The sequence below is a fragment of the Dictyostelium purpureum genome, assembly GCF_000190715.1.
Source record: "Dictyostelium purpureum unplaced genomic scaffold DICPUscaffold_223, whole genome shotgun sequence".
Lineage (NCBI taxonomy): Eukaryota > Evosea > Eumycetozoa > Dictyosteliales > Dictyosteliaceae > Dictyostelium > Dictyostelium purpureum.
The window spans coordinates 1-12,092 of NW_003519559.1; the positions used below are offsets into that span (position 1 = coordinate 1).

Genomic DNA, 12,092 nt, shown 5'->3' on the forward strand with positions numbered 1-12,092 from the left:
ATACAAGGATATGACTTTAAAAGGAAATGACAAGGAAAAAGAAATAATTTGAAAAATTTGAATCCATTTGTTGATTAATTTAATTTTTATTATTTTTTAATTTAATTTAATTTTTTTTATATTTAAATTTTTTAATTTTTTTTTTTATTTTTTATTTCACCCCACAAAAATATTTTGTAAATAATAAATAACATAGATAATAAATATAAAAAAACTATAGTTTTTTTTTTTTTATAGTTTTTCTTATTTTATATTTTATATTTTATGTATAAATAATAGTTAATTATAATTTGGCAACGAAATAACTTGCATATATATTTATTTTCCTACCACTTAGTGAACCAGCAACATTAATCAAACAACAGAAAAATTATATATTAAAATTGTAAGTATATTCTAGAAACGTTAAATTCCAGTTAATTTTTCTGTGGTCTTCTTTTATTTATATTTGTTCTTATGTTCTTAAAAGTTGGTTTTCGAAAAGGAGTTGTGATTTTATTTTTTTATTTTTTTTAATTTTTTAACTCAATTTAATTTAATTATTAATAAATAATAATAACAAATAAAATAAAATTACTATTTTAAAAAAAAAAAAAAAAGAAATTAATAATTTTTTTTTTTCTTTTTTTTTTTTTTTTTTTTTTTAAAAAAACCAAAAAAAAAATTTTAAAAAAAAAAATTTTATTTTTTTTATTTCAAAATTTTTCCCCCAAAAAAATTTAAAAAATGGTATTTTTTTTTTTTTTCCAAAAAAAGCCAAATTTTTCCGGAAAAAAAAAAAAAATTTTTTTTTTTAAAAAAAAGAACCTCCAAAATTTTTTAAAACCCTAGGTTTAATTTTTTTTTAAAATTAATTTTTAATTTTAATTTAAAAAAATTTTTGGGGCAAAAAAAAAAATTTAAATTTTTTTAAAAAAATTCCAATTCCCCAAAAAAAAACCCCCCCCCTTAAAAAAAATTTTTTTTTTTTAAATTTAAAAATAAAACCAACCCCTTTAAGGTTATTAATTTTTTTAATTAATTTTTAAAAATTTTTTTAAATAAATTTTTAAAAAAATTTAATTTAATTTTTTTTAAATTTTTTTTTAACCTTTTAAATTTTTTAATTTTCAAATAAATACCTGGGGGGTTTTTATTTAAATTTGTTATTTCTTTCTTTTTAAATTATCTATATTATAATAAATCCATCTATTAAAATATAAAATTAAAAATAACATAATAGTTTATAAACACATTCTTTTGCACAATAAATTTAGTTTTTTTATAATAGATTAACTAATTTAAAATTCCTTTTTCCTTTCTTTTTTATTTTATTTTTCGATTATAAATTAATAATAATTAACCCAATCATTTTAATAAATTAAATTGGATTGGTATTATTTATTTATAAAACAATATTAATAGAAAAAATAACATCCAATAATAATAATAATATTACTTTAGATAGTAAATTAACGAGTTTAGAAGAGAAAGATAAAATAAACAATCTTGATTCTACCAAAACTTCAACAACAACAATTACTACAACAACAACAACAACAAATAGTAATCAAGACAACAATAATAAAAATAAATTATCATCAACAGAATTAAGTGAATCAGAAGAACCAAACAAAAAAAAAGTTAAAGTTTCAGTTAATAATAATAATAATATTAAAAACTCGGCAACAATGACAGATGATGAAATGTATGAAGATTATGATGTAGATGATGATTCAGCTGAAGAATCAGGAAATGAATCTTTAGATGACGAAAATGAATACGATGAAGGTACTCAAGAGTTTGACTTTGATGATGGTCAGCAATCTCAAAGGACACATAGTAAATTAACCAGACAAAGAAGTTTTGAAGTTCTCAACAAAAATGATTTATTTTCAGAATCACACAAAATTATTAAAGAAGTCAAAGATGTTTTAAGTATACCATCAGATGCAGCAGTTTCAGCATTATTAAGATTTATGAAGTAAGTTTTTAATAACAATAAATGATTGGATAAAATAAATAAATATCAATATAATAACAATAAAATTTTTTATTTTTTCTTATTATTTAGGTGGAATAAAGAAAAGTTAATTGAAAGATATATGGAAAATCCAGAAAAATTATGTTCAGATGCAGGTGTACCAAATGTAATGAAGCTTGACGCACCACCAGCAAAAACAACAGTATCATGTTTAATTTGTTTAGATGACTATGCACCAGATAAAGTATTTGCACTTTCATGTAATCATAAATATTGTTTAGGATGCTGGAAAAATTATTTAGAGATTAATGTCGGTGAAGGACCTGAGTGTATTTATACAACATGCCCCGCACCAAAATGTAAAGTCGTTGTGCATCAAGATGCATTCAAAGCTATAATATCACCAGAAATTTATGAACGTTATAACAGCTTTATATTAAAATCGTATGTCGATGATAACCCACAAGTGAAATGGTGCCCAGCTCCAGGATGTATATATTCAATTAGATGTGATCGTAAAGAGCGTAAAGAAGCAGTACTATGTAAATGTGGTTTTCAATATTGTTTCAATTGTAATGATTATGATATTGGAGATCATATGCCATGTCCATGCAGTCAAGTTGATAAATGGCTTCAAAAAGCTTCCGATGAAAGTGAAAATGTAACTTGGATGTTGGCAAATACAAAGAAATGCCCAGAATGTCGTTCTCCTATAGAAAAAAATGGTAATTATATCAACATCAAATATTAAATAGATTTTTTTAATTAAAACATTATAAAACTTAATACTAACCTATCTTTTTATTATTAAATTATTTTAGGTGGTTGTATGCATATGACATGTAGAAAAAATGCTGGTGGTTGTGGTTATGAGTTTTGTTGGTTATGCCGTGGACCATGGTCGGAACATGGCTCAACTACTGGTGGTTATTACAATTGTAACAAATATGATAAATCTAAAGCTAAAGAAGACGATGATAAAGCTCAAGACGCCAAAACTGAACTCGAAGCATACATGTTTTATTATCACAGATATGAATCCCATAGAAATGCAATGAAAATTGCTGATGAACAAAGAAAGAATGCCCATCTCAAAGAACAACAAATCCTCAGTAAATTTGATGTTAGATCCGCCGATACCAAATTCCTTATGGAGGCAACAGAACAATTACTCCGTAATCGTCGTGTTTTGCAATACTCTTACGTTTATGGCTATTATTTAGATAAAAAATCTCAAGAGCGTAATCTTTTTGAATATCTCCAAGAGGATCTCGAAAAACATACAAATTTCTTGTCAACTCTTTATGAAACTAGTCTTGAAAAATTAGAAGATTACCAAGGTTTTATCAAGTGGAAGGAACAAGTTACCAATTATACTAGAATCACTAAAAAGTTTTTAGATAATTTTGTAGAAGGTGTTGCAGGTGGTTTGGTTTCAACAGCACAACATTAAAAGAATTTATAAATAAAATTATAATACATATATATATTTTAAACAAGTAAAAATAATATACTCATCATCACAACAATAATCATTTTTTTTTTATATCATCAATAGTTATTATTTTATAGAAGAAAAAAGAAATCTTAACAAAAAAAAAAAAAAAAAAAAGTAATATATAATTCTATTAATTTTTTTTTTTGAAATAAAAACTATAATTTAATTTGTACAAATAAAAATAGTAATCTTTTCTTTAGTCCTAAATAAATAGATATTACGACACCATAATGTTATTATTTTATAATTTTATTTTTTTTTAATAATAATTTATTATATATTTTAAAATGGTCTTTTTAAAGTTTTGGATTTTTAATATTAATAACATTAAAGAGGTATGGTTCTTGATTGTTTTCTTCTTTGATGGTTGGAATTAATTTTCTTGGATTACAAATATCCTTTGGATCAAAGGTTTCTTTGAGTTTACGATAAACTTGAATCCAACCTTTTGAAACATAACGGGTCATCCATGGTACATGTTCATAACCAACAGCGTGATGATGAGATAAAGCACCACCATATTTGAGAATAATATCGGTCATTAAACCTTTAGCTTCGATGTATTGTTTCATATCTTTATCAGAGTTTTGTTTAGAAGCAAAGATGAAATAAAGACAAACACCATTTGAATAAGTGTGGGAAATATGGGCACAAATCCATGATGGGATACCTTGTGATCTAAAATGTTGTTGGAAAGCTTGTTTGGCTTCTTTCCAAAGTGGAACAAGATTGGTATAACTAACAGTGGTTTCAGCGACATCGACCCACATATTGTGATCTAAAAGGAAATCACGAATGTATGGAAGATCGTATCTCTTTTCGGCCCATGTTTTACCTGGAGCTGAACCAAGGCCAAAAGCACCATTCTTTGAAAGAATGTCGAAAACACTATTTCTGTGGAAATCTACAACTTTCTTTGGACCTTCAAAACCAATAATTGAAAGACAAACACTCTTGAAATCAAATGAACGAACATAGTGAAGATATTTCTTAACAGCAGCTGACATAAATTCAGCGATTGGACCTTTGCTTGGTTTTGAGGCGAATGAGAGAGCAGTTTCTTCAGGATCGTAAATACGAATCATAGTTGGAATAATTTCACTTGAACGAATTTGTTGAAGAGCAGCAACGGCATGGTTAAATGATGGGAAAAGGAAACCATAGTATTCAGCGGCTTGTGGAACAGCATGAACTTTCATAACGGCTTCTGTAATGATACCAAGAGTACCTTCAGAACCAAGAATAATATGTTTATAGTTAATACCAGCACCAGCACGAGCACCATTTCTTAATTCTAATGTGCCAGTTGGTGTGACAGTTCTGAATGAAACAGCCATATCTTCGATATCACCATATTTATCTGATTGATGACCTGATGAGCATGTAGCTAACCAACCACCTAAAGTTGAAAATTCGAATGAATCTGGATCATGACCTAAACTAACACCTTGTTTATTTAATTGTTCTTCTAAATGTGGACCCATAACACCAACTTGAATACAAGCTGTCATTTCTTTACGATCTACCCATAAAACTTTATTCATTCTTCTCATATCAATTGAAACAGTAAATCTATCATCTGAAACTGGTTCAATTGCACCAACAATATTTGAACCACCACCCATTGGAATAATAACAACATTCCATTTTTGAGCTAATTGAACTAATTTTTCAACTTCTTCATGGCTATGTGGTAAAACAATTAAATCTGGTGCATATTTAATTAAACCGCTAAATTAAAATAATAAATAAAATTTTTTTTTTAATTAATAAAATATATTAAAAATTATTATAGTTAAAACTTAATAAACTATTATCTATATTATTTATTATTATTATTATTATTATTATTATTATTATTATTATTATTATTATTATTACTACTATTACTATTATTATTATTTATATTATTTAAACATACATTCTAACTCTGATTAAATCTCTAATTGATTTACCAAAAGTGTGTGTAATACGTGCTAATTTATCATCTTTTAATTGATCTGCTGAAAAGAAAGCTTTTAATTCTTTAACAAATTCTGGATATTGTTTTGGTGCATGAATTTTAATATCTTCAATTCTAAGTGATGGAGTTTCTTCTAATTCGAATGGTTTGTTTGGGTCATCAGTTGGAAGACTAAGTTCTTTTTTGATGAATCCTTTAAGTGATGGTAATGGTTGTGCTGAAACTGATGGTGTAGTTAAAGCAACGAAACCTTCTGGTTTAACTTGGTGAAGGAATTTTCTGGTATCACCCCAACCATTCCATTTAATTTGTTGGTATAAATCAACTTGATTTTGTGGGAATTCTTTTTTTTCCATTGTATTATCGTTAGTGGATTTAATTTGCATTAAATTATTATAATATACACTATTTTAATTAAAATACAATAAATATTACAACCACAATTGCCCCTTTGTCGTTAGTTAAAAAAAAAAAATCAAAAAAAAAAAAAAAAATCAAAAAAAAAAAAAAAAAAAAATTAAAAAAAAATTAAATAAAAAAATTAAATAAAAATATTTTTTTTTTTTTTTTTTTTTTTAATTATTATGGTGGAAATTTCATCATCAGATATGTCGAAATATTTAATTTGTATTTGGGAAAAGCTGAAATACTTTTAAAAAAAAAAAAAAAATTTAATCAAAAGAATAGAAAAATATATTATACACAATTATTATTTTACTTTTAAGGATCACAACAAGTAATTGGAAAAAGAAATAAATTCAAATGAAAAAATTAATTACTCCTTCAATAAGAAATTCTCTTAATTAATATAGTGAAACTTGATAGATCCGCCCAATTCCAGTACCAACCTCACACTATTACCCTATCTCATTTATATTATATAAAAAAAAAATAAAAAATAAACAATTAAAAGTAAAGTCTGGATTATAATTCTTTTTTATAGAAACTTTGTACTTTTTAAACTTTGTAAACCATATCTAGGTATGAAACAAATCAGGATCTGCTAAGTACTGGTTTATTCTCTTCTTTTAATGAGTTGTGTCGTAACTTTCTAAAGCCATTGCAAGTTGGTCTGGTTTGAGATTTCAAACCTTTTTAATGTTAGTTCTTGAATGATGAAGATTCCTGGTCTAAATCCTATATTGTGATGATATGAACCAAGTGGAATAAACGATAATCACTTACTAAATCGAAAATTAAAGAAATAGTGTTGAGGGTTCTTTAACATAATCGAAATATATAGATTCCTTTTAAAATTTACTTTGATATAAAAAAATAAAATTGAGGTTTAAATAATAAGAAAATACTTTGTCTGAAACATCTAATACTATGGCGACCAAAAACAAATATCATAAATTCATATCCACAAATAGTTAAAAGTAATCCACCCTATTTTAATAAAAACTTTTAAATGCATTAGTTGCATTTATATTTTTCTATATTTATTTATAAAATAATATTAATTTTTTTATTTAAAAAAAGGACGAAAAAGAAAAAATTATTATATGTGTTTATGCTTATATTTTAGATCCATTGATAATATTCCAAAGTATTATTTATGATGTTTAAAATATCAGATCCATTGCGTTCTTTATCTTTGTAAAATTTAATTGATAGGTTGTTTATAACCTTGGGTAAGGTATGATTTGAGTTGGAGTAGGTTATACTAAGTTCTGGTATAGTGGAAGAAAAGGGAAATTTTTGGAATAGTTTGAATTCTTCGGAATAAAAGCTTAGTAAATTTTCGGAATGAAATGATAAAAAAATTGAAGGGGATCCAAATTCTTTAAATTTATATACACTTCCAAATAGTTTTTCTATTAAAGATGGTTTAAGACTAAAAAAAGTGTTTAAATCTTGAGGATATCGGAAATACTCTGAATATGAAAACGAGGTTACAATTGATATTAAAATATTTTCGATAATTATTATATCTTGTCCGTTCGCTTTTTCATTATAGTTTTCACTATCCAGAAATATTATTGTACCATTGGGATTTAGTCGTTCTATGGAAATTTTTAAATCTGACGATAGGTTTTCTAAATTAATATCTGATATTTTAACCTGATAGGCCCAAATTCCATGTGTCAATCTATAGCCCCATCTAAATTTATTTGGTGTTAAAGGATTCGTTGGAGAAAAGTTTATATCGCAACTGTTTTTAATCTCTTCTTTTAGCAACATTATTGTATATAAACTTGATCTTGTAGATTTGTAAATATAGCTACCAATTTCCGAATGGATATAAAGCGGTGATGTTAAATCTTTCAACAAGTTGGAAGTGAATTCTGGAACATAAAATTTATCATTATGAAACTTCAATAGTTGGAATGACACTATTGGACAAACAGTGGCTTTGGGTAAATCTTCTTTGTAAGTTAAACTATCATACCATTTTTCGAGGAGATCTGGTTTGCAATATAAAAGGATAGCGGGAATAACAAGTATACCTAGTATTATTTTGATGTTTTTAAATCTAAAATAGATGAGTGGTAACATCCCAGATGAAAATAGGAATAAAATAGTTGGCCTGTCGTTGAGGTGTATTGAAATAGTAAAATACACTACACAAACAATAAAATAAAAAGTAAGATAAAAGTATTTTATATTTGTGTAATCATTATCTTCAATTGTAATTGCCAACTGGAAAGCCACCACGATAAAAATAACAGAGAAAAATAATTTTATACCAATGCTACATAATAAGAAATGAATACTTTGAGGAATTTCGTTATAGAGTTTTTCAATAAGATTTTCCCTTTTTGGTATTTCCTTTAAAGCTTTTTCAACACCTTTATGAAACCTTTCTTTCATATACTCGATGTTTTGAAGCTGATATCCAACCAAAGAATCTTTTATTGTTAAAATAAGTTTTTTTAAATCTTCCAAAATTTTTCTTTCGATATCGGATTTATCAATAGATTCTTCAATTAATGCATCTAATTTTTCAACTATAGTTAAAAGAAATTTTATTAATAATTGTTTGATTTTATTCTTTTATTTCTAAAGATTTACTTACTCTCTGAAATAATTTTATCTTTAATAGTGTGAGAATAGAATCCATCTAAAGAGTCTGATATTAATTGTGATAACTCTGTGAATTTGTGGTGGATATCTGGTGATAAATTAAGAAATGAAATATATTTTAATTTATTTGAAAGATTCTCTACATTGTTTTTTTTTAATGATTCTGGGGTTATAAAAATTGATAATACTAAAAAAATTATTATAACTATATTTATAGCATTTGAAATATATTTATTGATTGAATAATTATTTTTATTTTTTGCGAACCCAACCATAACTATAATGAATTCCGCTTATGTTCAAAAAAAAAATTTCAAAAAAAAAAAAAAATTTTTTTTTTTTTTTTTAATTCCCAAAATGATATTTTTAATTGATTTTAAAAAAATATTTTTTTAATTTTTATAAAATAAAATAAATTTAATCTTTTTTTTATTATAAAAAATAAATTATAAATTTGATTATAATAAAAAAAAGATTAAATTTAAATAATTGCTTCTCTTTTTAATAAAATATCTATTTCGTTTATATTCAAATATGTCTTTTGAAGATCATTGTAAAATTTGTTCACATAAAATCTATTAAACAACATGTTTTAATTGAATAAATAATAAAAGAATGGGGTTCAGGAGATATAGGACCATTAAAACCCAAAATATGGTGGTTATTTTTCAAATATTAATATTTGGAATGCTTTATTAGAGCGCTTAGTTAAAGAAATAAAATATGAATTATATTTAATGATTCTTGATATCATTTCGAATCAATTAAAGAATAGATATATTTTACTGGGTTAGGAAAATGAAACTCAATCGTTTGTAAATTTATTATCAAAATCCCTATCCGATTGAACTCTTGGTGTTTGTATTAATGATTTCCAAGTAAATTGTTTTGGTATATCAGGATAGTTGGAGCAGTATTCTAGTTTCATTTTGTAAAGACAATGATTAGCAGTTTCGGGGCATAGTGCTCTCAGCTGATTCTCAAACTCTGAACAGGTGAGGCATACTAATTCTTTTTATTTCCATACAAATTTAAATAAAACCAAAAATAAATAAACCGCACGTTGAACTGATGGCATAATACAAAAAAAATTTCAAAAAAAAACTATTAGACATCAAAAAAATAAATTAGTATCATAATAAAATAAAAAAAATATTTAAAAGATATAATTATTATTTATTTTATTATTTTAGATAACGTTTCAAAGTATTATTTATGATGTTTAGAATATCGGATCCATTGAGTTCTTTAATTGATAGGTTATTTATAACCTTGGGTAAGGTATGATTTGAGTTGGAGTAGGTTATACTAAGTTCTGGTATAGTGGAAGCATAGGGAAGTTTTTGGAATAGTTTGAATTCTTCTGAGGTTGCAGGTAATATTACTGAAGAGTTGATGTTTTTACCACAAAAAATTTTGATTGTTTTATCAATTTCGTCGTATTCTCCAGTTTTATCTTCATTTAAATTGGAATAGAATATTTCAAATGGTTCGAAATCTATTTCATCTTTAACTTTGGAATAAAACCTTAGTAAATTTTCGGAATGAAATGATAAAAAAAATGAAGAGGATTTAAATTCTTTAAAATTATATACACGTCCAAATAATTTTTCTATTAAAGATGGTTTAAGACCAAAAAAAGTGTTTAAATCTTGAGGATATCGGAAATACTCTGAATATGAAAACGAGGATACAATTGATATTAAAATATTTTCGATAATTATTATATCTTGTCCGTTCGCTTTTGCATCATAGTTTTCACTATCCAGAAATATTATTGTACCATTGGGATTTAGTCGTTCTAAAGAAATTTTTAAATCTGACGATAGGTTTTCTAAATTAATATCTGATATTTTAACCTGATAGGCCCAAATTCCATGTGTCAATCTATAGCCATCTCCAAGTTTATTTGGTGTTAAAGGATTCGTTGGAGAAAAGTTAATATCGCAACTGTTTTTAATCTCTTCTTTTAGCAACATTATTGTATATAAACTTGATCTTGTAGTTTTGTAAATATATCTACCAATTTCCGAATGGATATAAAGTGGTGATGTTAAATCTTTCAACACGTTGGCAGTGAATTCTGGAACATAAAATTTATCATTATGAAACTTCAATAGTTGGAATGACACTATTGGACAAACAGTGGCTTTGGGTAAATCTTCTTTGTAAGTTAAACTATCATACCATTTTTCGAAGAGATCTAATTTATAAAAATTTAAAAGGAGAGCGGTGATAACAACAAGTATACCTAATATTATTTTGTTGTTTTTAAATATAAAATAGATGAGTGGTAACATCCCAGATAAAAATAGGAATAAAATAGTTGGTCTGTCGTTGAGTTGAATTGAAATAGTAAAATACATTACACAAACAATAAGATAAAAGAATTTTATATTTGGGCGATCATTATCTTTAATTGCATTTGCTAACTGGTAAGCCACCACGATAAAAATAGCTGAGAAAAATAATTTTATACCAATGCTACATAATAAGAAATTAATACCTTGAGTAATTTCGTTATAGAGTTTGTCAATAAGATTTTCCCTTTTTGGTATTTCCTTTAAAGCTTTTTCAACACCTTTATGAAACCTTTCTTTCATATACTCGATGTTTTGAAGCTGATATCCAACCAAAGAATCTTTTATTGTTAAAATAGGTTTTTTTAAATTTTTCAAAATTTTTTTTCTTTTGATCTCGGATTTATCAATAGATTCTTCAATTAATGCATCTAATGTTTTAACTATAGTCAAAAGAAATTTTATTAATAATTGTTTGATTTTATTTTTTTATTTCTAAAGATTTACTTACTCTCTGAAATAATTTGGTCTTTAATAGTATTCGTGTGAGAATAGAATCCATCTAAAGAATCAAAAGAATCTGATACTTTTGGTATTAATTGTGATAACACTGTGAATTTGTCCGTGATATTTTGTGAGTTATAAAGAAATGAAATATCTTTTAATTTATTTGAAAGATTCTCTACATTTTTTATTTTTAATGATTCTGTTATTAAAATTGATAATACTAAAAAAATCAAAACTATAGATATAAATATAAAAAATATATATATAGTATTTGAAATATATTTATTGATTAAATAATTATTATTTTTATTTTTTATGTTTCCAACCATAATTACAAAAAAAAAAAAAAAAAAAAACGAAATTTTTTTTTTAGAAAATTTTTTTTTTTTTTTTTTAAAATAAATGATTTAAATAATAATATAAAAATATATAGTTTTTGTAAATATAACTATGAGAAAACAAAAATTAATAAGGTTTTTTGTAATAAAACTTTATGAGAAACAAGAAAGGGACTAATTTAGGTTATCAATAGTATAATGCAACATGTATATTTATACAGGGGAAGAGTCAACGGATATTCCATCAGTATCATAAGAAAGGTATTCAAAATATTAATCAGTTATTTATCTATAATTTTTTTTGTATTAATCTTTAACCAAGTATTTTTGGCTTTCCCATTCAACTTAAATGGAGCAAAGGTTCACACAAATTAAAATCTAATGAATTCATTAATTTTTTTAAATTTTTATTACCCATTTTTTTTTATCATTTTATTAATAAAAAATTTTAAGGGTTACATAATTATTTTATTATTGCACCATTATAATCTCCCAA

At 24.6% G+C, this 12,092-nt stretch overlaps 4 protein-coding genes across 4 annotated transcripts; 1 reads left to right on the top strand and 3 right to left on the bottom strand.

The window, feature by feature from the left end:
• The first annotated feature begins 167 nt into the window (after window positions 1-167).
• DICPUDRAFT_92487 (uncharacterized protein) lies at window positions 168-3,688 on the top strand. Its single transcript, XM_003290393.1, has 4 exons — window positions 168-385; window positions 1,257-1,963; window positions 2,054-2,688; window positions 2,785-3,688. Exons 2-4 carry the CDS (start codon window positions 1,671-1,673, stop codon window positions 3,414-3,416), a joined length of 1,560 nt encoding a protein of 519 aa, XP_003290441.1. The 5' UTR covers window positions 168-385; window positions 1,257-1,670; the 3' UTR covers window positions 3,417-3,688.
• A 69-nt stretch (window positions 3,689-3,757) lies between these two features.
• On the bottom strand, window positions 3,758-5,780 carry DICPUDRAFT_37348 (alkyl-dihydroxyacetonephosphate synthase; the record flags this gene model as incomplete). The annotated part of the gene is made up of 2 exons (XM_003290404.1): window positions 3,758-5,192; window positions 5,383-5,780. The coding sequence occupies 2 exons, from the start codon at window positions 5,778-5,780 to the stop codon at window positions 3,758-3,760; spliced, it is 1,833 nt and encodes a 610-aa protein (XP_003290452.1).
• A 637-nt stretch (window positions 5,781-6,417) lies between these two features.
• DICPUDRAFT_154960 (uncharacterized protein) lies at window positions 6,418-8,726 on the bottom strand (the record flags this gene model as incomplete). The annotated part of the gene is made up of 5 exons (XM_003290405.1): window positions 6,418-6,515; window positions 6,732-6,813; window positions 7,225-7,900; window positions 7,988-8,375; window positions 8,444-8,726. 5 exons carry the CDS (start codon window positions 8,724-8,726, stop codon window positions 6,418-6,420), a joined length of 1,527 nt encoding a protein of 508 aa, XP_003290453.1.
• Window positions 8,727-9,635: 909 nt separating this feature from the next.
• On the bottom strand, window positions 9,636-12,014 carry DICPUDRAFT_81172 (uncharacterized protein; the record flags this gene model as incomplete). Its single annotated transcript, XM_003290406.1, has 3 exons — window positions 9,636-11,194; window positions 11,263-11,493; window positions 12,011-12,014. 3 exons carry the CDS (start codon window positions 12,012-12,014, stop codon window positions 9,636-9,638), a joined length of 1,794 nt encoding a protein of 597 aa, XP_003290454.1.
• Between the last annotated feature and the right edge of the window lie 78 nt (window positions 12,015-12,092).